Source organism: Cupressus sempervirens, chromosome 8 (genome assembly GCF_028749045.1).
Source record: "Cupressus sempervirens isolate cs-2001-9-10 chromosome 8, ASM2874904v1, whole genome shotgun sequence".
Taxonomy (NCBI): Eukaryota; Viridiplantae; Streptophyta; class Pinopsida; order Cupressales; family Cupressaceae; genus Cupressus; species Cupressus sempervirens.
In genome coordinates this window covers 213,050,806-213,069,541 of record NC_143125.1, presented here as the reverse complement: position 1 = coordinate 213,069,541, position 18,736 = coordinate 213,050,806, and the positions used below count along the sequence as shown (strand labels likewise).

The window sequence follows — 18,736 nt, the reverse complement described above, 5'->3', positions numbered from 1 at the left end:
ATGGAGAAGCTTTCCCATGGATGGTTTATGGGTATTAGGACTATTTTTTCATTTTTTGTTTTGTTTATATGATGACTCTTTTGTGGAACATGAGGAGCTTAAATAACCTCTCCAAATAAAATATGCTTAAATTTGCTATACATTGAGTGTAAGGTTTTACCTAGTTCATGAGAAGCCTATGGACTTGAATATATACTAATTGTTAACTTTAATCTTATTGTGAAGGATAAACGAATTCAATTCCATATTTAAAAAAAAAATTTTAAAAAAAATTAAAATGGAAGGATGTACTTTTTTTCACTTGAACTGCTTAAACCCATAAACCTTCACATTCAATCTCTCAGACATTTCTTACTCTCTGATGTTAACCTGAAAAAAAATGGAAAATCATTCTGGGGCTGTTCATGTATGAGAGACTGCTCCGCTCATCCGCCATTCCCATCGTTACATTTACAACATGATTTTGAATTTCATATGTCTTCTGATTTCATGGGTTTTTGAAATCATCAACATATAATTCTATGAAGTGGCAAAACGAAGAATAATAATCTCAATTACACGGCAATGTTGAGATTAGGGCTATTGAAATCCCTCAAGAATGCCACTTCGTGTAATTTATTCTTTCAAATTCAGGTATTTCTTTTTGGGCGGGGGTTTTCTCCCGTTGTTTCCACTGCGATTTACACGATTTCCTTCGTTTACTAATAAGAGGGCAATTTGGTACTGGTCAGAGAGGCCTGCACAGCAGAAACAAGAAAGCCAAGGAATTTATTGGCAAAGGATGGAGTTTTATCCAGGAAGTTGATAGGGTGGTTCCATACACAGAACCTGACGACGAACTTTTAATGCCATTGCTTAAAGTAAGTTTAGATTATCATTCAGCGGTAGCCTTAAAAGTATACAGGAAATCTATATTTGCTTAAGGGGCGTGATTGAAATTCTACCGTAATATCCCTGGGTCAGGGCTAAATTATGGACGCATTTACAGAAATATTTCCTGTGTAGTTCTAGCTTCATATATTGACCCTTAGCATAATCGAAAGAAGCTTGTCCTTTAATAACCCCTTGAATCAAGAACTTCCAGTATGCAATATGTGCTAAAGTTGACTTTGATTGACTTAGAAGAAAACATGTTGTTTGATTTTGAACTAGTGAGACTAAGCTCAATCTCAGGAGAAACGATAACATCCCAGCCCTGCGAGTGGTAAAAGCTCAATAATTTCTCATCTGCGTACTTTCAGATAAATTACAGTGCAATTGGACAACATCAGAAATTTTATACGAATTATTGTTTTAGGTTCTCTGTACTCTTTATCATTGAGATGATTTTGATTTAAACATAGGTTCTTTTTCCTTTTCTTTTATGTTTAATATGTCTTTTGGTCGTTGGTGACTGTTTTCTCTCGTGTATCTAAAAATTATGTTAGGTCTGCAGAGTGCTAAGCAGAATTTTGAGCTGGCATTGGAAGTTGACAACCTGAACACTCAGGCAAGGCTGTGGTTAGCACGGCTGCATTTGAATTACTGTGTCCCCGGTGCCTGCAAAGCAGTGTAAGCTTTCTCTAATGCTCAAGCTTTTTCTCTTTTCTGCTCAAACTTCTTCTGGAGAGGCAAATTGATCCAACCAATGATGCCTATATAGACATTAAACCCCAATGTTCACTGACGTCCTTATTCTTCTGTTCTTATTAAGCTATACCCTTATGGAGGTACAAAATTGGTTCAAGATTAATAGGAATCTATAAATGTACCGGAATAGTTGATTTCAGTAGTAAAAACTAAAAAGAATCTTAGTGTGTCATGAGATATAGTTGATTCTGAGCTGCTTGTTTGCATTCTCTCAACTAATGCTCTACATTATTTTGGCATCTAATTTGCAGTGGAGCTGCACTACTTGTTGAAGCAGCTGACATGGGGAATGCAGATGCTCAGTATGAACTTTTTTGTCAACTGCGAAGAGGGGTGATGCCTTTATAAACTTAATTTCTTGATTAATCTGCTCCTATCTAATTCAGGAGAACTTCATCTTCCTATTTGGATAGCCGTTATGAGCCTAAAAAACTGGTTGTATAGCTGGAAAGGTTCTACACCAAAAATTTGAAATTCTGAAATCTGGATTTAAATGTTCAAATCTACTCAAACAGGAATCAACAACTATATTTGCTGCTATCATTGCCGAACTAAAGAAACATATTTGATAAGTGCAAACACATAGAACCTAGAACCGAAGACTAAAATTGAGGGTTGAATTTTGATTTTTCTTTAATCCAAAGTCTGTGAAATAAATTTCGTATTTTTGAACATAAGGGTCTCTTCGTTTAATTACTCATTAGATACTCAATCGTCAGACTTTGAAGGAAAGGAACTTTAGATGGAGCAAACCTCTTCTTTACATTTTAAAGAATGAGACATTGTGATGCCTCTATTTGAAAATAGGATTGAATAATAATAATAAAATTAGAATATAAAAATAAATAAATAGTAATCAATTATAATATAATATAATTAATGAAACAACCAAATATAATGGCAGGAAATGACTTTTAACTTCAAAAGCTGCCACCTCTTGGTTTGGAAGATAGAAAAGTGAAGTTTAAACTCAATCAATGGAGAGTATAGAATAGAGGAATTTTGATAAGAATAGAAAAATAATGGTGCAGGAGCACCTAGGGGTAAGGTAAAACCCTAAGTCAAGTTTTGGTTTGTAAATGGTCTAACTGACCATTTATAGAATAAGGACTACATCTAAAGTCCCAAGATAGGTTTTAGATGTGTGGTTAGGTGAGATTCTAGGTTGAGTCAAGTTGTAAGCAATTAGGTGTTGATAAGCCTAAAAATTGCTCAAAGTGGTTCTATGAGGCAAAACTTTAAAAATGCCTAAAATGGGGCAAGAAGTGTTCAAAGGAGGTCCTTAAATGTCCTAGGTTCATTTTATGAAGGTGGAAACCAAACTGGTCAAGTTTGGAGGCTTAGATTGAAAATTGCAAAAGTTGTCAAAATTGCTCATTGACAACTTTGTAATTTTTGCAAAATTGAAATAGAATTTTTTGCACAGTTTGGAAAAAGGGGCAACATGGGTAGTTATGGCTTGAACCAAAGGACAAGGTGGTTAGGGGATCCCATACAAACACCTTCCAACTCATTTCTAGGTGTTGGAGATACATCTGTACGGACAACACGTGTGAAGGAGAGTTTTGCTTAACAGAAAACGGAGTTTGGAGGATTGGGCAAAGAAACTTGATTGAATAGCTTACTATTTTGAATGGAGTAGTGTCTTGAGATCATGTATTAACTCTGTGCATGTTTGTTTTGATCTCGAGCATTCATTTTATAAGGTTTACAAAATTAGTGAATTCTTGTGTTCCTATTGTCCAGTTTTGAGTAACCAACATTCAAATGGCTATAGCTTGAGTTTCAATTGGCAAAACACTATGGCCCTTGGAGATCAAGTAATAGCCCCTGTATATTATGTAAATAGTGATTTTGGGGTTTGTGGAAGTCAAGTAGCTATTTTTACAAGCGAGCCCTAGGCAAGCAAGGAAGGCTTGGCAAGGCACAATGAAAGCTTGTAAATGAGCTTTGATAAGAACAGAGGATTGGCATGTGCCAATCTTGCATAGGCAATAATGGAGTAGGATATCAGGAGTCCAAAATCTAGAGGAGAAGGTCGGATACAGAGTTTGGAACAATTGGAGAGAGTTTTACTGTCATTGCCTTAGAAACCCTCAAAATAAGGGTTTTCTGGAGCCGTACTGTACAGACACCTTGGAGGCGTAAGACTTGGAAAATCTTCAAGCTTAGGTCATTAGAAGACAAAGTCAATAGGCCTTGTTAAGTGATTTTGGGAGTTATTGCCAGTTCCTTGTTTTTAGGAGGGCTAATAGGGGACCTTAGGGCTACAAGGGCAAACATGGCAATTTGGAGTTGTGGGTATGGTAGACCTACCCAAAAGATGCAGAATGAAGTGAAAAGCATCAAGAACCATAGAAAGATGGTATAAACTTGATTTTGGCCCTTTGAATGCATTTGGTGGAGTTCTGGCACACTAGGTCAAAAGATGTATAGTTAGGGTTGTGGAGTGAGGAGGAGCGAAACCTAAGTGATTAGTGAGTTTCTTGGAGAGAGGGGATTGGCAGAGAGTCCTCTACGTTGGGGTTGGAATAGTAACCCTAGATAGACTAGGAGTAGCCTTGGTAGAGCAAAAAAGCTCTATAGTAAAGAAGCTCCCTATCAAAGTGCTATTAGAGCCATAATATTGTGGCTTGTGGTGGTATGTTGTATTCCACTGAATCAAGTGGATCTTCAAAGATGGTGACCAATGCAGAATTGGCCAAGGAGGTAGATGAGCAGAAGAAGCTCATGGAGGAGAAAACTAGGCTTCTTGATGAGGCCATAGAAGAGATGGAAGATAAGCTAAAAGAGATGGAAGATGCAACCTAGGGAAAAGAAGATGAAGACATTAGTAAGGGTAAAGAGAAGGTGAGCTTGGAGGATGAAGTACCTGAACCTGATCCTCCACTTGGTGAACAAGAAGCATTCCTCAAAGCCCTCAAAGCATTTGGGGGAAAGAGTCTTGAAAATGTTTCACTATTCCATGGCAAGATGGATGCAGATGTGGTCTTAGAGTGAATTGAGAGTATTCAGAATTACTTTGAATGTGAAGGGACAACAGAGGCTCAGGAGTTAGATTTGCAAAGTCAAGATTGAAGGGACAAGCATTGACTTGGTGGAAGTTTGTGTAAGAAGAAAGAGAAACTGAAGGGAAGAAGCCAATAGCCAATTGGAAGGCTATGTTAGCAAAGATAAAAGAGACCTATTTGCCAAAGGACTATGAGATCCAACTTCACAAACAAAGGCAAAATCTCAGACAAAGGGATCTTGATGTGGCTACCTACACTGAGGAGTTTCAAAAATTGGCTCTAAGGTCAAGGGTATAGGAGGCAGAGAGCAAGGTGGCAAGTTACTTAAATGGCCTTAAGTGATCTATTCAGGATGAATTGAGTTTGTTCAGTCTCACCACATTGCAGATCTATTTTTAGATGGCTAGGAAGGTGGAAGACAAATTAAGGAAGAACGGTGACTCAAGTTCCAAAGGCAGAGGTAGAGGTAAAGATTTCAGAGGTGGCTCAAGAGGTGGTTCTAATGGAAGGACCAATGAACAAAGGAGCTATGGAGATTCCAAATGGAATGAGCAGGCTAGCGAGACTAGTCAAAGGGGAGGCTCTAGTAGAGGTAGAGGATCTAATAATGGTGGCAGAGGTAGATATGGGAATAGCAGCAGAGGTTCACACTTCAGTAATATGAAATGTTACAATTGTGGTAAGTTGGGGCATCCTACCTATAGATGTTTAGAGAAGGCATCAACATCTTATGGAGAGAAGAAGATCACTTATGTCCAAGAGGAGGACAGTCAGAAAATAGGGGAAGTGGATCTTGACATAAGGAAGGGTGAGAACCTTATGTTGAGGAGAGTCTTGGTTAAGGAGCTAGTAAAGGAGGAACCCAAGTAGAGAAGAGCACTTTTCAAAACTACATGCAAGATGCTAGGTAAGGTATGCAAAGTGATCATAGACTTAGGGTCTACTAACAATGTATTGTTAGAGGAGGCAGTACAAAAGCTTGGCCTAACAAAGATTCCCCATGTGTTTCCTTATAGGGTGACTTGGTTGAACAAGGGTTAGAATATATTAGTGAATGAACAAGTATGGGCAAACATCACTATTGGTAACTATCAAGATAAGATCCTATGTGATGTGCTTCCCATGGATGCTTTCCATCTGCTGTTAGGAAGGCCTTGGCAGTATGATAGGGAGGCAGTGCATCATGGGAAGGAAAACAAATACTCTTTCAAGAAGGATGGAGTCACCTATAGGATATAGTCAATAGTGGAAGAAGATAAGGTAGAGAAGGCTATTGCTAAGACATTGCTAATGAGTGGAAAATAATTCCTCAAGGACTTGAAGGAAGGTGAAGGAGTAGGGTGTGCCATCATGGTGAAGCCCAAGGAGGAGAAGTCATCTTCACAAGTACCTATACTTGCTGAAGTACAAAAACTACTAGATCAGTTCAAGGACATAATTTGTGATGGATCACCACCAACCTTACCTCCAAAGAGAGCCACAAGTCATCAAATTGACTTCATACCAGGAGCATCGTTACCAAACAAAACTGTATACAAGATGACTCCAGAGCAAAACAAAGAGATTGCAAGACAAGTCCAAGAGTTGCTTGATCAGGGGCTGATTAGGAAGAGCATTAGTCCATGTGCAGTACTAGTTTTTCTAGCACCTAAAAAGGGAGGTAAGTGGAGAATGTGTACTAATTCTAAGGCAATCAATAGAATTACAATTAGAGATAGATTTCCTATTCCTAGGATAGAAGATCTAATGGACTGTCTTCGTGGAGCTAGATGCTTTTCTAAAATTGATCTCAAGAGTGGCTATTATCAGATTAGGATGAAGGAGGGTGATGAATGGAAGTCTACATTTAAGACTACTGAGGGTCTAGATGAGTGGTTGGTAGTGCCATTTGGCCTTACCAATGCACCAAGTACCTTCATGAGAGTCATGAATGAGGTCTTGAAAGATTATATAGGAGTGTTTGTTGTATATTTGGATGACATCCTCATCTTCAGTAAGACAAAAGAGGAGCATATGAAGCACTTAGAAATGGTGTTGAAGAAGCTTCAAGAGGAAAAGTTGACAGTGAACCTTGAGAAGAGTGAGCTCATGAAGGAGGAGCTAGTGTATTTGGGTTTTGTAGTATCCCAAGGATGATGTGAAGTGTATTGCCGAAGTGGGGGTCGTACAGTGAGCTTTAGGGATTGAACCTGGAGGTTGTACAATGTACGGTAGTAGCTGGAAAAGGATGACAGGAGTCCGTAAGGGTGATGTACGGAGAGTGATTGTAGACCAATAGATCGTGCGAACAAATAGTGAGATTTAATGCAGAGAAACAATAGATGGAATTACACAGGACAAGAGAGTAGATCAAATTAAACATTGATTATTCGCAATTTGATGGTGCTTTGATTTGCCAGGTCCAATTTGCTAGGACGGAAGCACTGTGCAAAGAAAGAGAGCCCACTTTTGAGGAAATGCAAGAAAAACTTCGGGAAGATTGGAGGAATGTGAATATGGAAGATGATATATCTTACAAAGACTATGTTGATCTAAGAATGAGATATTCAGGTGGAGGTAATCATGGTTATTTTAATGATGATCTTAGGAGAAAGATCGGAAAGGTAAACTTATTACCATTTGATGGATCTGGAACCATCACTACATAGGCATGGGTTCTGAAGGTAGACACCAATTTCCAACTCAACCCGTTGCCCGGAGCGGAAGCAATCAAATTTGCAACACTCCATCTGGAAGGAGTGGTGCAAGAATGGTGGCACCATGGATTGGTTACTCTTGGCCACAACCAAGTAACATCTTATGTTGAGTTCATTGAGAGACCCATTGATTGTTTCGATGGGAAGGATCTTGAACTAAACTTCAAAGATCTAGCTCAGCTAAAGCAAACCGGCACAATAGACAACTACATCATTGAGTTCCAAAGACTGTCAGTATTAGTCACATATATCTTTGAAAGATGTCGAATTGTATTATTCATGGATGGACTGAGAGAGCCTTTGAGGGGCTGGATCAAAGGGTTCAACCCGTGTGCACTCAACAAAGCTATTAAGAAGGTGCGTGACATGGCCGCATCTTCCTCCAAAACTCACACAGCTACACCCACACCATCCCCACAAGAAGACAAAGACAATGAGCCAATTCATAAAAAACTTCAGTTTGATGAAGATTCTCGGCAAGAGCTTCGGAGGAAAAAACTCTGTTTCACATGCAAAGAACCATGAGGACTTGGTCGTCATTGCCTTGGGAAGGGAAAGATTCATTACATTGAGGTGATGCCCGATGACAACGAAGGACAAATACCTACAATGACTGATGAAGAAACTACCCAACAGGAGAGAATAAATGCCCTGATACAAAAAGGGGGTTCCATTGCTACCATCACTATAGCCACTGGAAGTGGTATCTTCACGGTGCGTGGCACACTTCACACAAAATGAGTCCCAATTATGATTGATAGTGGTGCCACACTCAATTTCACTAACTCATCTTTGGTCACTAGTAAAGGCTTGCGCGCAGTTGAGCATGGAGGATTTGAGGTTAAGGTTGCAGGAGGAACCTTGTTACCTTACACTCGTGTGATCCCATGGCTACAAATTTCAATGGGAAACTATACCATGATAGATGATTTCTTTGTCATAGATTTGGTTGATACTGATATCATTTTGGGCATCCAGTGGTTGGAAACTCTTGACTAGTATGCCCAAAGTTTCAAAAGGATGGACTTCTCATTCAAGACAGATGGCAAGAAGGTGCTACTAAGAGGGATGTCAAACAAAGGATCAAAGGAAGTCACAATCAAGAAGATGGAGGCCATTTTTAAACATGATTTGATCCCAGACGCTGCAAGTAAAAACAGGACAGTCAACATCTTACCCCATTCCTTGGATAATTGGCGGGTTGGTCGAGTACTCCAAGAATACTTTTGCATGTGAGTTGATGAATGGCTATGTACGCGATGAAAGATACAAAGTTATTGATGACATCATTTACTTCGGCGGTAAGATTTATTTAGTACATGACTTGGAATTGAAGAAGCTGATTACGGAAGGTTTCCTACAACTGGATTTGCATTTGCTTGAGGACAAGCAATTTTTGGGACGGGAGGACTGTAATGTCCCCGTCATAAAATAAATGTATTTAATTAAACTTTGTTAATGGGCCAATTGATTTAATATATATCTCGGACCCATTTTAAATTTAATTGTTTTCGTAGGTAGGTGTGGCTGTCGGCTATCTTTATACACCCTCGGAAGGTTTTCCCGATGGGTATTCAAGCACGACATGTAGGTAGTCTTAGGTAGGCAATTTGGATTATTTTCTTTGTACTGCGAATTCCTGTTGGAGTTCTCTGTTGTTTGCCATTTTGAAAGTGAAAGACCTTCCCTACTTGGTTTGTCCGATTTCAGTGGGATTCGATCCTCACCCTATTCTGTCGCCTCTAACACTTCGCTCGGATCTGGCAAATCAGAGCACCATCATATTGCGAATAATCAGTGTGTTTAATTTGATCTACTCTCTTGTCCTGTGTAATTCCATCTATTGTTTATTTGCATTAAATCTCGATATTTGTTCACACTATCTATTGGTCTGCAATCACTCTTTGTACGTCACTCGTATAGACTCCTGCCATCCTTTTCCAGCCACTATCGTACACCTTATGACCTCCAAGTTTAATCCCCAAAGCTCACCGTACGACCCCCACTTTGGCAATACACTTCACATCATCCTATTCAGGACCACTCTTGTACCATACGACCTTCCCAAGACCATCGTACGACCACCTAGTTTGACCGTATGACCTTTTGCCACTCCCTACGGCTGTCTACCCTCTGTACGACCTTCATTTTAGATCCACCGTACGACCCTTCAAGCATCTCCATCGTATAAACACTCCATTTGCAGTGTACGACCTTCACATCTTCCGTATGGACTCCTCCATACCACTCCTGGCAACACCTCCACCGTAAGACTTGCTTGGTACACCCTCCTGCACCGTACGGATCCCACGCTGCAACATACAGACAGTGATTTGCTCCAAACATTTCCCCAATCGGGTTGTACAGCTTTCGCACAGCTAGGTTAGAACATTACATAGAGAGTACAATCTCGCGCGAGGATTCGCAACAACAAGCAAGGTAAACACAAGATGAGAAGATAGGAAAAATAATTCCTCCACACTGGGAAGTACCGGATCCACAAATTGAGGCTTAAACACTCGAACACAATAACTGCAAGATGAAAACTGCATCTAACCATTTGAAACATAGCTGTAAAGGAAAAGTACTAAAAGCAACATTGTAATGAACGGACATAACAAAACACATGCACAGTTGCTCCCAACCATAATAGCATCATGAGACCTCAAAGGTCCTAGCCATCCCCTGCGCCTAACATCCCAAACTACCAACTAGAGAGTCGGAGTTGTATTATGAGGGCGTCACTACTAAAGCGTAAAAACATCATAAGAACAAGGAAATCTAACATGCTAACAAGTAAAGCAATAAATATTCCAACTAATCAAAACACACCATCTAAACATATGCTAAACATCATAATACAGGAATGTGTCAAATAAACTAATATCATCTAAACATGATATCCAAGCGTTCCAATGAAAGCATAAATCATAAGGAAACATACTCCGGATAAACTGAAATACCAAGTGAACATCAAGCACCGATCACACTGGAATAATGGACCGGCTCTGTACACTGGTCCCCAACAGTGGTATAGGTGGCTATGCCTCCCAACCACATGAAACCCATAGGTTGACTCCCGCCGTGCTGATGGAGATAATGATCCAACCGCAAACACACAAAAACCAAACGTCCATGGCTATCACTCACACCAGACAGTAAAGATGACTGAAACCAAGAACATGAGACAATGCAAGTACTATAGGTCCTGGTTAGACACTCAATGGGTAACTATGTAGAGACTTGCTGCATGGAGAGTTGCTTGGCATCGAAAAGCCCAATCTAGATGTCGTATGGTTCAACTTCCCAATAGAAGGCTCTCGCACTGTGTCCTTAAACTTAACTGGGTGTTCACACATTCTATTATCTTAAGTTTTATTACCACCCAATATTTTATTTAGTTATCACTTGATTAAAACTTCCTCTGCCAACCCTCTAGGCATAATGATCACCAGGCTACGAGATAGGTGCCCCCTCCATGGTGCTACCCTACCCTACCCATGCTCATCCAACAATGAGTGCCCGTAGGCATGCACATTCCCAACCCAACCCTAAATGATCATAACTCTTGGAAATACCACAGAAGATCAGGCCTCGCAAGTCACCCGACAAATGCATGCGCACCACCATCATGAAGATCATAACTCAAGGATTGGATGAGAACACCAAGCAAAAATAACACTCAACCAAATACAAGCTCAGGAGGACGGATGTGGCACATATCCCAATGCAACATAAAAGTGCAACAATGATCTGACATCTTATGGATGATCCAGGTTCATGACCAACATCGTGCCAAGAAAACCTGAGAAAACTGGGCGACACAAATTGAGATAAAAACCCCAAAACTTTAAAAAACTTAGAACTCAAAACCCATTTGGTCTTAGGGCGCAAAAGCCACAAAAATCCATTAAAATTCAGGTTTGGACACCTTATGCAAAAATGACCAGTATAACAGTGGGAAACTCCAAACCCTCTTCTCGAAAAATCGGAAAACGTTCATACCTGACCAATCGGGCAGAACCAACAATTAGAAACGAAGGGGAACACTAGTTCTCAGCCTCCTAACATACAACTAATAGAAATGGAAATAGAAACGAAGCTGAAATACAAAAACGAGAGAGCCCTACTTTATAGCCAAAAGGGCAAAAACAAGAAGCACAATAAAATAAATAACTCGCAGAAGTTGTCAAAAGTCACAGCCGTAGCTCTCACAACAAATAGAAACACAATCCTCCAGAAGAGGATTTTGGAAAAAGCTCTCAAATTCTTAATTTCCAAAAGTGAGAAGTGTGGAATTAGTTTCCTCTTTGGATACTTATTCACTTTTCTAGTGAATAATTGATTAGGGTAAATAACTAGGAAACCTACTTAATCCCAAATCAACCCAAATGAAAACAAGCTATTCCAAGTAATTGGAATTCATCTATGGCAAAGCTGCTAGAAATTAAAATCAATAAAAATAAAGCCCGAAAACCCAAAATAACAGAAATTTCCTAAACAACTTTCGCGACAATGCGATCCTCGAAATGCATAGACACATTCACAGGTCTAATCGCATAATGCAAACGGATTTAATCAAATCAACGGAAGGTTTAAATTAAACACTTCAATAAGATACGTCGACCATATAGGGACGACATTGGTTAAATATGAACAACTGAATTGCTAACTCCATGTGCCATTGCTAGGGATATAAATCCTGCACACTAAAACACATGATCAAGTGCAATTGTATATAATAACATAGCCGAAGCAATAAATGCATTAAATAACCTAAATTTAACTATTTATTCAATTATATTGAAATAATCCATTTATATCACTCACGTTCGCATAAAGCACAAAGCAAGAATGAAGTAAATTACCATAGCATTTAATCCAACATATAACCAAATCAGAGATATGTCCAAATACTGGATAATCATATGTCATCATAAAACATGCTGTCATCTCAAAATGGCATCATCATGCAAATATGATCAATTGAACAACAGAGTAGTTTAACATCTATGATACTGAAATCAAAGTATAACATCCGACCCTCAGGTCATCTCAAATGTAAAACATAACATGACCAACAAGTATCTCTCGGATCAAAATAAACGAGGTACAAACTGCGAACTCGAGAGGCACTACAGGTAGGCTGGTTTTCAGGCCAACTATCAAACCATGGATCATATTTTCACTTTACGGGCTATTATTTAGGAGGATAGACATAGATCGACGAAAGTTTACCGTTGCTCTGTTGATTTTCGCAAGGCTTTTGATTCTGTACCTAGGATGGCTCTTTTTGAGAGGCTTTGGGAGATTGGGATTTCTGAGATGTTACTTACTCCTATTATGAGATTATATGAGACTGTGGTGGGTAGATTCAGGACCCCTAAGGGTTTCTCAGATCCGATCCATAGCACCATTGGGGTCAAACAGGGTTGTCCTCTCTCCCCTAGTTTGTTCGGTTTATATATTGAAGAGCTTGAGGACTTCCTTTTGAAGTCATCGCTCCCAGGTGATGGTTGTTACTTACACCTAGTTTTGATCTCCATTCCTCTTTTTGCGAATGATGTGGTTCTTCTTGTTTCTTCTCCAAAGAGTTTATAGAGGTTGCTTGATGGTTTGGCTTCCTTTTGTGATCAGCGACAACTTGTGGTTAACCTGGGTAAGACTTGGGTTATGATCTTTAATTGCTTAAAGACTTCTCATCTTCATTTCTTTTTTCAAGGACAGGAGATTGAGATTACTTCCTCTTATATGTATCTGGGGGTGAATTTTTCTGGACCTCGGTTCAGTATGAGATCGACGGTTTAGTCCAGAGTTAATAAGGGTATGGGTTCTCTTGCTATGCTTGAGAAACATTGTTTTAGACACCACTTTTAGGATACCTCGTCCAAGTTATCCCTCTTGGACTCCCTTGTCCGGCCGATGGTTCTTTATGGCTCTGTGGTTTGAGGCCCGTCTCTCCTTGGTTCTCTCTCCTTGGTTCTGATTGAGCCTCGATCGAACGGGTTCAGACTTTGCTCTTACGGCGCATCATTAGATGTCACAGGCTCAGTCCTCATAGTATCATTCTTGCTAAGTTCGGCGCTCATCTCTTCAGTCTTGCGGCCATATTTGATGTGATCTGGTTTGGTTCCTTCATTGTTTGTGTGGTTTTGTAGATTTGGTTGCTTAACGTGATAGATACTCCTACTTGGCGTATTGCTCTTCAGTTGCTATTGCGAGTTCTGATACTTGTTCTCTAGCTCGTTGCTGGTATGCACGTGCTTCTGTGCTGAGATCGATTGGGATTGATATTGACTGCCTCCCTCCTTACCAATTCTCGCTGAATGCCCTTGCTCATCTCCTCCCCTCATGGTAGGAGTTGAATGAACATGTCAAACTAGATATTTATAGACAATACATTATCACTACTTGGACTAACTCGCTTGGTGGCTTAGTCCGAGGATGACTTTCTATGCAAAGCACTTTTTGAAGATTTGTGATGGGATTATTGTTTGTCCTAGTTACCTATCTCGGCAGTGGTCTCATGCCGTGCATATCTCCTTGGGGTCCTTCAGAGTTGGTGCTCACCATCTTCAGGCTCAGACCGACCATCATATTGATAGTGGAGAGCGGATTTGTAAGTTGTGTACTTTAGATGAGGTTGAGACAAAGACTCACTTTATTTTTCGTTGCCCTATCTATTATGAGATCAGAGGGAGATTTTACTGTCTATTCCAGAATTGTTTTTCTCTTTCAGATTTCTTTAGTTACTGTGACCAACGATGTCTTGCACTCTGTCTTTAGGAGGCCACCCTACTCCGTGATAGTACTTTACAGTCACTACTTCCTCACCAGCATACATGTACTCAGCTCATTACTGCCTTTTTCATACCCTTATCTCCTTTACATAGTGTGAAAAGGTCGTCTAGTTCTACCAGTTCTTTTGGTCATTCCAGGTCTGTCAGACCCCGTACTGACTTCTTGCACCAACGACACTCCTCTACGAGCTCACAAAGACAGATTAGAGCTTCTATCCATCCGCAATTGTATCCTTCCTTGACTGATTTCTTTTTACCAAGAAAGGACTCCTAGTCCTTGTCTTGGCCTCTCTCTATATCTTTTCTTCTTCCTCAGTTTGTTGTACGCTTTTCTTGGACACCGTTTGGTGCTCCTGCTATTGTCAGCTTTCTTGTTGTAATCCTTCAGTCCCATAAACCTTTTGGTGGTCTTTAGGTGGACATTAATATTATTATCTTATCTTATTTTATCTAAGATTGATAGATTGAATCTTGGCAACATTTAACAAAGTGATGTCATTAGCAAAACAAATATGCTTTCGAGATCCATATTTTGACCAATAGTGCATCCTTCAATACTACCAGTGTTTTTTGATTCTTAAGCAATTTCGTAGAATCCTTTAGTCATGAGGATGAAAAGGTAAGTTAATAAATGATTTCCTTGTCAAAATCTCCTAGAAGAAAAGAAATGAAAGAAGTGAACACCATTATTTTTAATATAATAAAGAGAACCCACACAACTCATCAACCATCCGATTCATTTTGAGTAGATGTTAAAAGCAATAAGGGTGTTCTTGACAAAAATCTAACCTTGTCACAAGGCTTTGACATATCCCGATTAATAAACATAGGTTTCTCCTTACAATGCGACATAGAGTGAATGGCCTTAACAACCATAGCAACACCCTTAAGTATTTGGTACCCCTTTACAAAGCCTTGTAGCACATGTAAGTTGAGAGTAGCTATAATTTAGTTTAGGTGATCCCCATATTGACTTTGGTAATGATTTTGTAAGTGACATTTGAGAGAGCAGTAGGATGGGATAAATCAAAGAGTCAACAACCTTCTCTTTCAGAATCAAGTGTAATGTTCCAGTGTCCCCCTGACCCTTAGTAACAAGTTCGTGCGTGTGTGTCTAAAGATTTCCTGAATACAATCTACCATATGCGACAAGAAGGCCTAGATAGGCCGTATGGTGTGTAGGATGGGGAAGTAATAAACAGACTAGCTGTACGTGGTGGTAAGTGGACCGTATGGTAGACAGGGAAGGGATGTACGACTGGCAAAGAGTGTAACAGTTGGATGGCTATACGGGAGGGGCCTGATGGCTAGGAGAGGCTTGTTGGCCATATGGTAGGCAAATGACAGTCCGTACGGTGAACTCGCTTACCAACTTGGCCGTACGAAAGGGTAGTTGGCTGTACAGTAAAGGAGGAAACAACACGGGAATGTTTGAGAGCCGTACAAATAGGTATGGGAGCGAAAAATTGATTAAGCCACCGGCTGTGAATGCAATCTAAACTTAGGAATCCAAATTCATCAGATAGAACCAAACAATAATGGAGATTAGAATACAAATGACCTTCAATTAATATTTGCCAAGAGATGGTGCTCCGATTTGCCAGATTCGAGTGAAGTGTTAGAGGCGACAGAATAGGGTGAGGGTTAAATCCCACCGAAATCGGACAAACCAAATAGGGAAGGTCTTTCACTTCAGAAATGGCGAACAACAAAGAACTCCAATAGGAATTCGCAGCACAGAGAAAATAATCCAAATTGTATACCTAATGACTACCAACAAGCCGTGCTTAAATACCCATCGAAGAAAACTTTCCGAGGGTGTACAAAGATAGCCGATGGCTACACAAACTACAGAAACAAAACAAAAATGGGTCCGAGATATATAAAATCAATCAGCCCATTAACAATAGTTTGATTAATGATTTATTTTATAACTGGAACATTAGAGTCCTCCCGTCCCAAATTTTGCTTGTCCTCAAGCAAATGCAATGTCGGATGCTGTAGAATGTGCCCTCCCACGTCGTGTCGTCCAATGGCAAGTGTTTTCAACATACCAAATACTCTTTTACTGTGCAGTTCAGCAGGGTGTTCTCACGTACTTCAATGATCTCAGCTAGTTCCAATGCGAGCTTTCCTTCTTCATTGAGTGGCGAAAGGTCTGCAGCTACCATGACGTTCTATCCCACGACTTTGTTAAGGTAGGAGACATGAAAAACATTGTGAATACGGCTCCCCTCTGGAAGTTCCAACTCATAGGCAACTTCACCAATGTGAACTACCCGATAAGGGCCATAAAATCGTGGCTTCAATTTTTCTTTTCCCTTTTCCTTCAATGAGGATTGCCGGTATGGTTGAAGTCTAAGATAGATCAAGTCTCCCACCTCGAAACTTCTCTCGATTCGATGTGTGTTGGCGTACATTTTTTGTTGATTCTATACCCGTTGTAAGTTTTCTTTCAACAATCTCAGGATGTCTTGTCCCTCCTGAAGACAGTCCCTCGCCCTTGGTGCACGATTATCACCCAAAACTGTCTATGAAGGAAAGGGGTTTGTACCTGTATAGTGCTTTGAACAGTGCCATCCTAGTGGACATGTGGTATGTGGTATTGTAACAATATTCCCCTAAGTGCATTCATTTGACCCACGGCCGTTGTTGTGCCGAAACATAGTTCCGAAGGTAACCTTCAAGCCACTTGTTTACAATATCCATCAGTGTGTTTGTCTGAGGGTGGTAACTAGTGCTTGGCGATAATTCTGTTCCTGCTAGTCAAAACAGTTTTGTCCAGAATATACTGATAAATCATCCATCCCGATCGCTGACAATGTTTCGGGGTAACCTATGTAGACGAAGGACTTATCTGAAAAATAGATCGGCTACTTGTGCGGCCTGGAAGTCTAAAGGGATGGCGAAGAAATGTGCATACTTCGTCAGTCTGTCGACCACCACGAAAATGCAATCCTTTTCGTTCACCTTGGGAAGTCGAGTAATGAAATCCATCGAGATGAGTTTCCACTTCTATTTTGGAATTGATAGAGGTTGCAGTAACCCGACAGGTAGAGTATGTTCGGATTGTTCTGCTGGCAGACTGCACACTCTCTTACATATTGCAATACATCTCCTTTAAGACCGTTCCATGAAAACCTCTCCCTGAGACGTCTGTAAGTTTTAAGGAAGCCTGGGTGTCCTTCGAAGGGTGAGTTGTGTACCTTCTTCAAGATTTTATGCTTCAATTTGGATTCCGGCACTAAAAATATCCGATTTTTATAGTAAATGATTTCATCCACCACTTTGTACCGATCATCCTAGGTATTGCCATCCATTAGCTCACATTCAAATGTGTTTTTGGAATATTCTACCAACAAATGTGCTTTCCAGTCAGCTGAAATCTGGGTTAGTAAACAGATGGCAGGTTTCCTGGACAAAGCATTTGCAACCACATTGTTCTTTCCTTTTACATATTTAATGTCAAAATCAAAAGCTTGAACCTTGCTTACCCATTTTTGTTGCCTCTCGTTCAAGTCTTGTTGCACCAAAAATTATCTCAAACTATTGTGATTCGTACGAACGACAAACTTGGCACTCACTAGATATTGCTGGAACTTGGTTAGTGCATGTATGGTGGCCAATATCTCTTTGTTCTAAATGGAATGTAAGCATTTTGTTTGCATAAGCTTCGTGCTCTCATAGGCTATGGGGTGTCTATCTTGCATTAGTACCGCGCCAATGCCTTCTCTGGACGTGTCGCACTCTAGAATGAACGGTCGAGTGAAATCAAACAATGCAAGTACGGGACAAGTGCACATTGCTTCTTTCAACTTATCAAAAGTGAATTGTGCCTTTTCATTCCATTGGGAGGACCCCTTTTTTGTCAGATCTATTAATGCGGTGCTGAGCTGAGAGAATCTTTTTACAAACCTCCAGTAATAACTGCACAGTCCAAAAAATCCTCGTAACTTCGTGAGTGATTTCGGGGGAGGCCAATCAAGGATAGCCTGAATCTTCTCCTAATGAACTTGAACTCCATATTCACTGACAACATGCCCCAAGTACAATATTTCTGTCATACTGAATTCACACTTGGATCGTTTGGCGAACAAGGATTGATCCTTCATGATCTGTAGGACTTCATCCAGATTCTTTAGGTGCTCTTCCCATGTCCTGCTATAAATAAGAATATCATCAAAAAATACCAGTAAGTACTTATGTAATTGTTTGTTGAAGATGCAATTCATGCATGATTGGAATGTAGCAGGTGCATTCGTTAATCTGAATGGCATGACCAAGAACTCATAGTGCCCGTAGTGACAACGAAAGATCGTCTTTTTCATGTCTTCTTCCCTCATGCGGATTTGATGGTCTCCAGAATGGAGATCTATTTTTGAAAAACAAACTGCGCCATGTAATTCATCCAGTAGCTCATCTATCCTTGGAATGGGGTATTTATTTTTTATTTTATTTTGTTCAACGCACGATAGTCCACACACATTTGCATCGTCCTGTCCTTTTTAACCAATACCACTGATGATGCGAAAGGGCTAGAACTGGGACGGATCCATCCTTTCTCAAGTAGTTCCTGAATTGTCTTTTTGATCTCATTTTT

General features: G+C 40.1%; 1 protein-coding gene across 1 annotated transcript in view; it reads left to right on the top strand.

Annotated features, from left to right (window-relative positions):
- The first annotated feature begins 304 nt into the window (after positions 1-304).
- Positions 305-18,736, top strand: part of LOC149542258 (binding protein) — a 153,767-nt gene continuing 135,335 nt past the window's right edge. The window contains exons 1-4 of the mRNA XM_089797249.1: positions 305-633; positions 732-860; positions 1,436-1,551; positions 1,881-1,962. Coding sequence (XP_089653375.1) covers positions 565-633; positions 732-860; positions 1,436-1,551; positions 1,881-1,962 — 396 coding nt within the window. The 5' untranslated portion in view covers positions 305-564. The remainder of the gene's footprint in view (positions 634-731; positions 861-1,435; positions 1,552-1,880; positions 1,963-18,736) is intronic.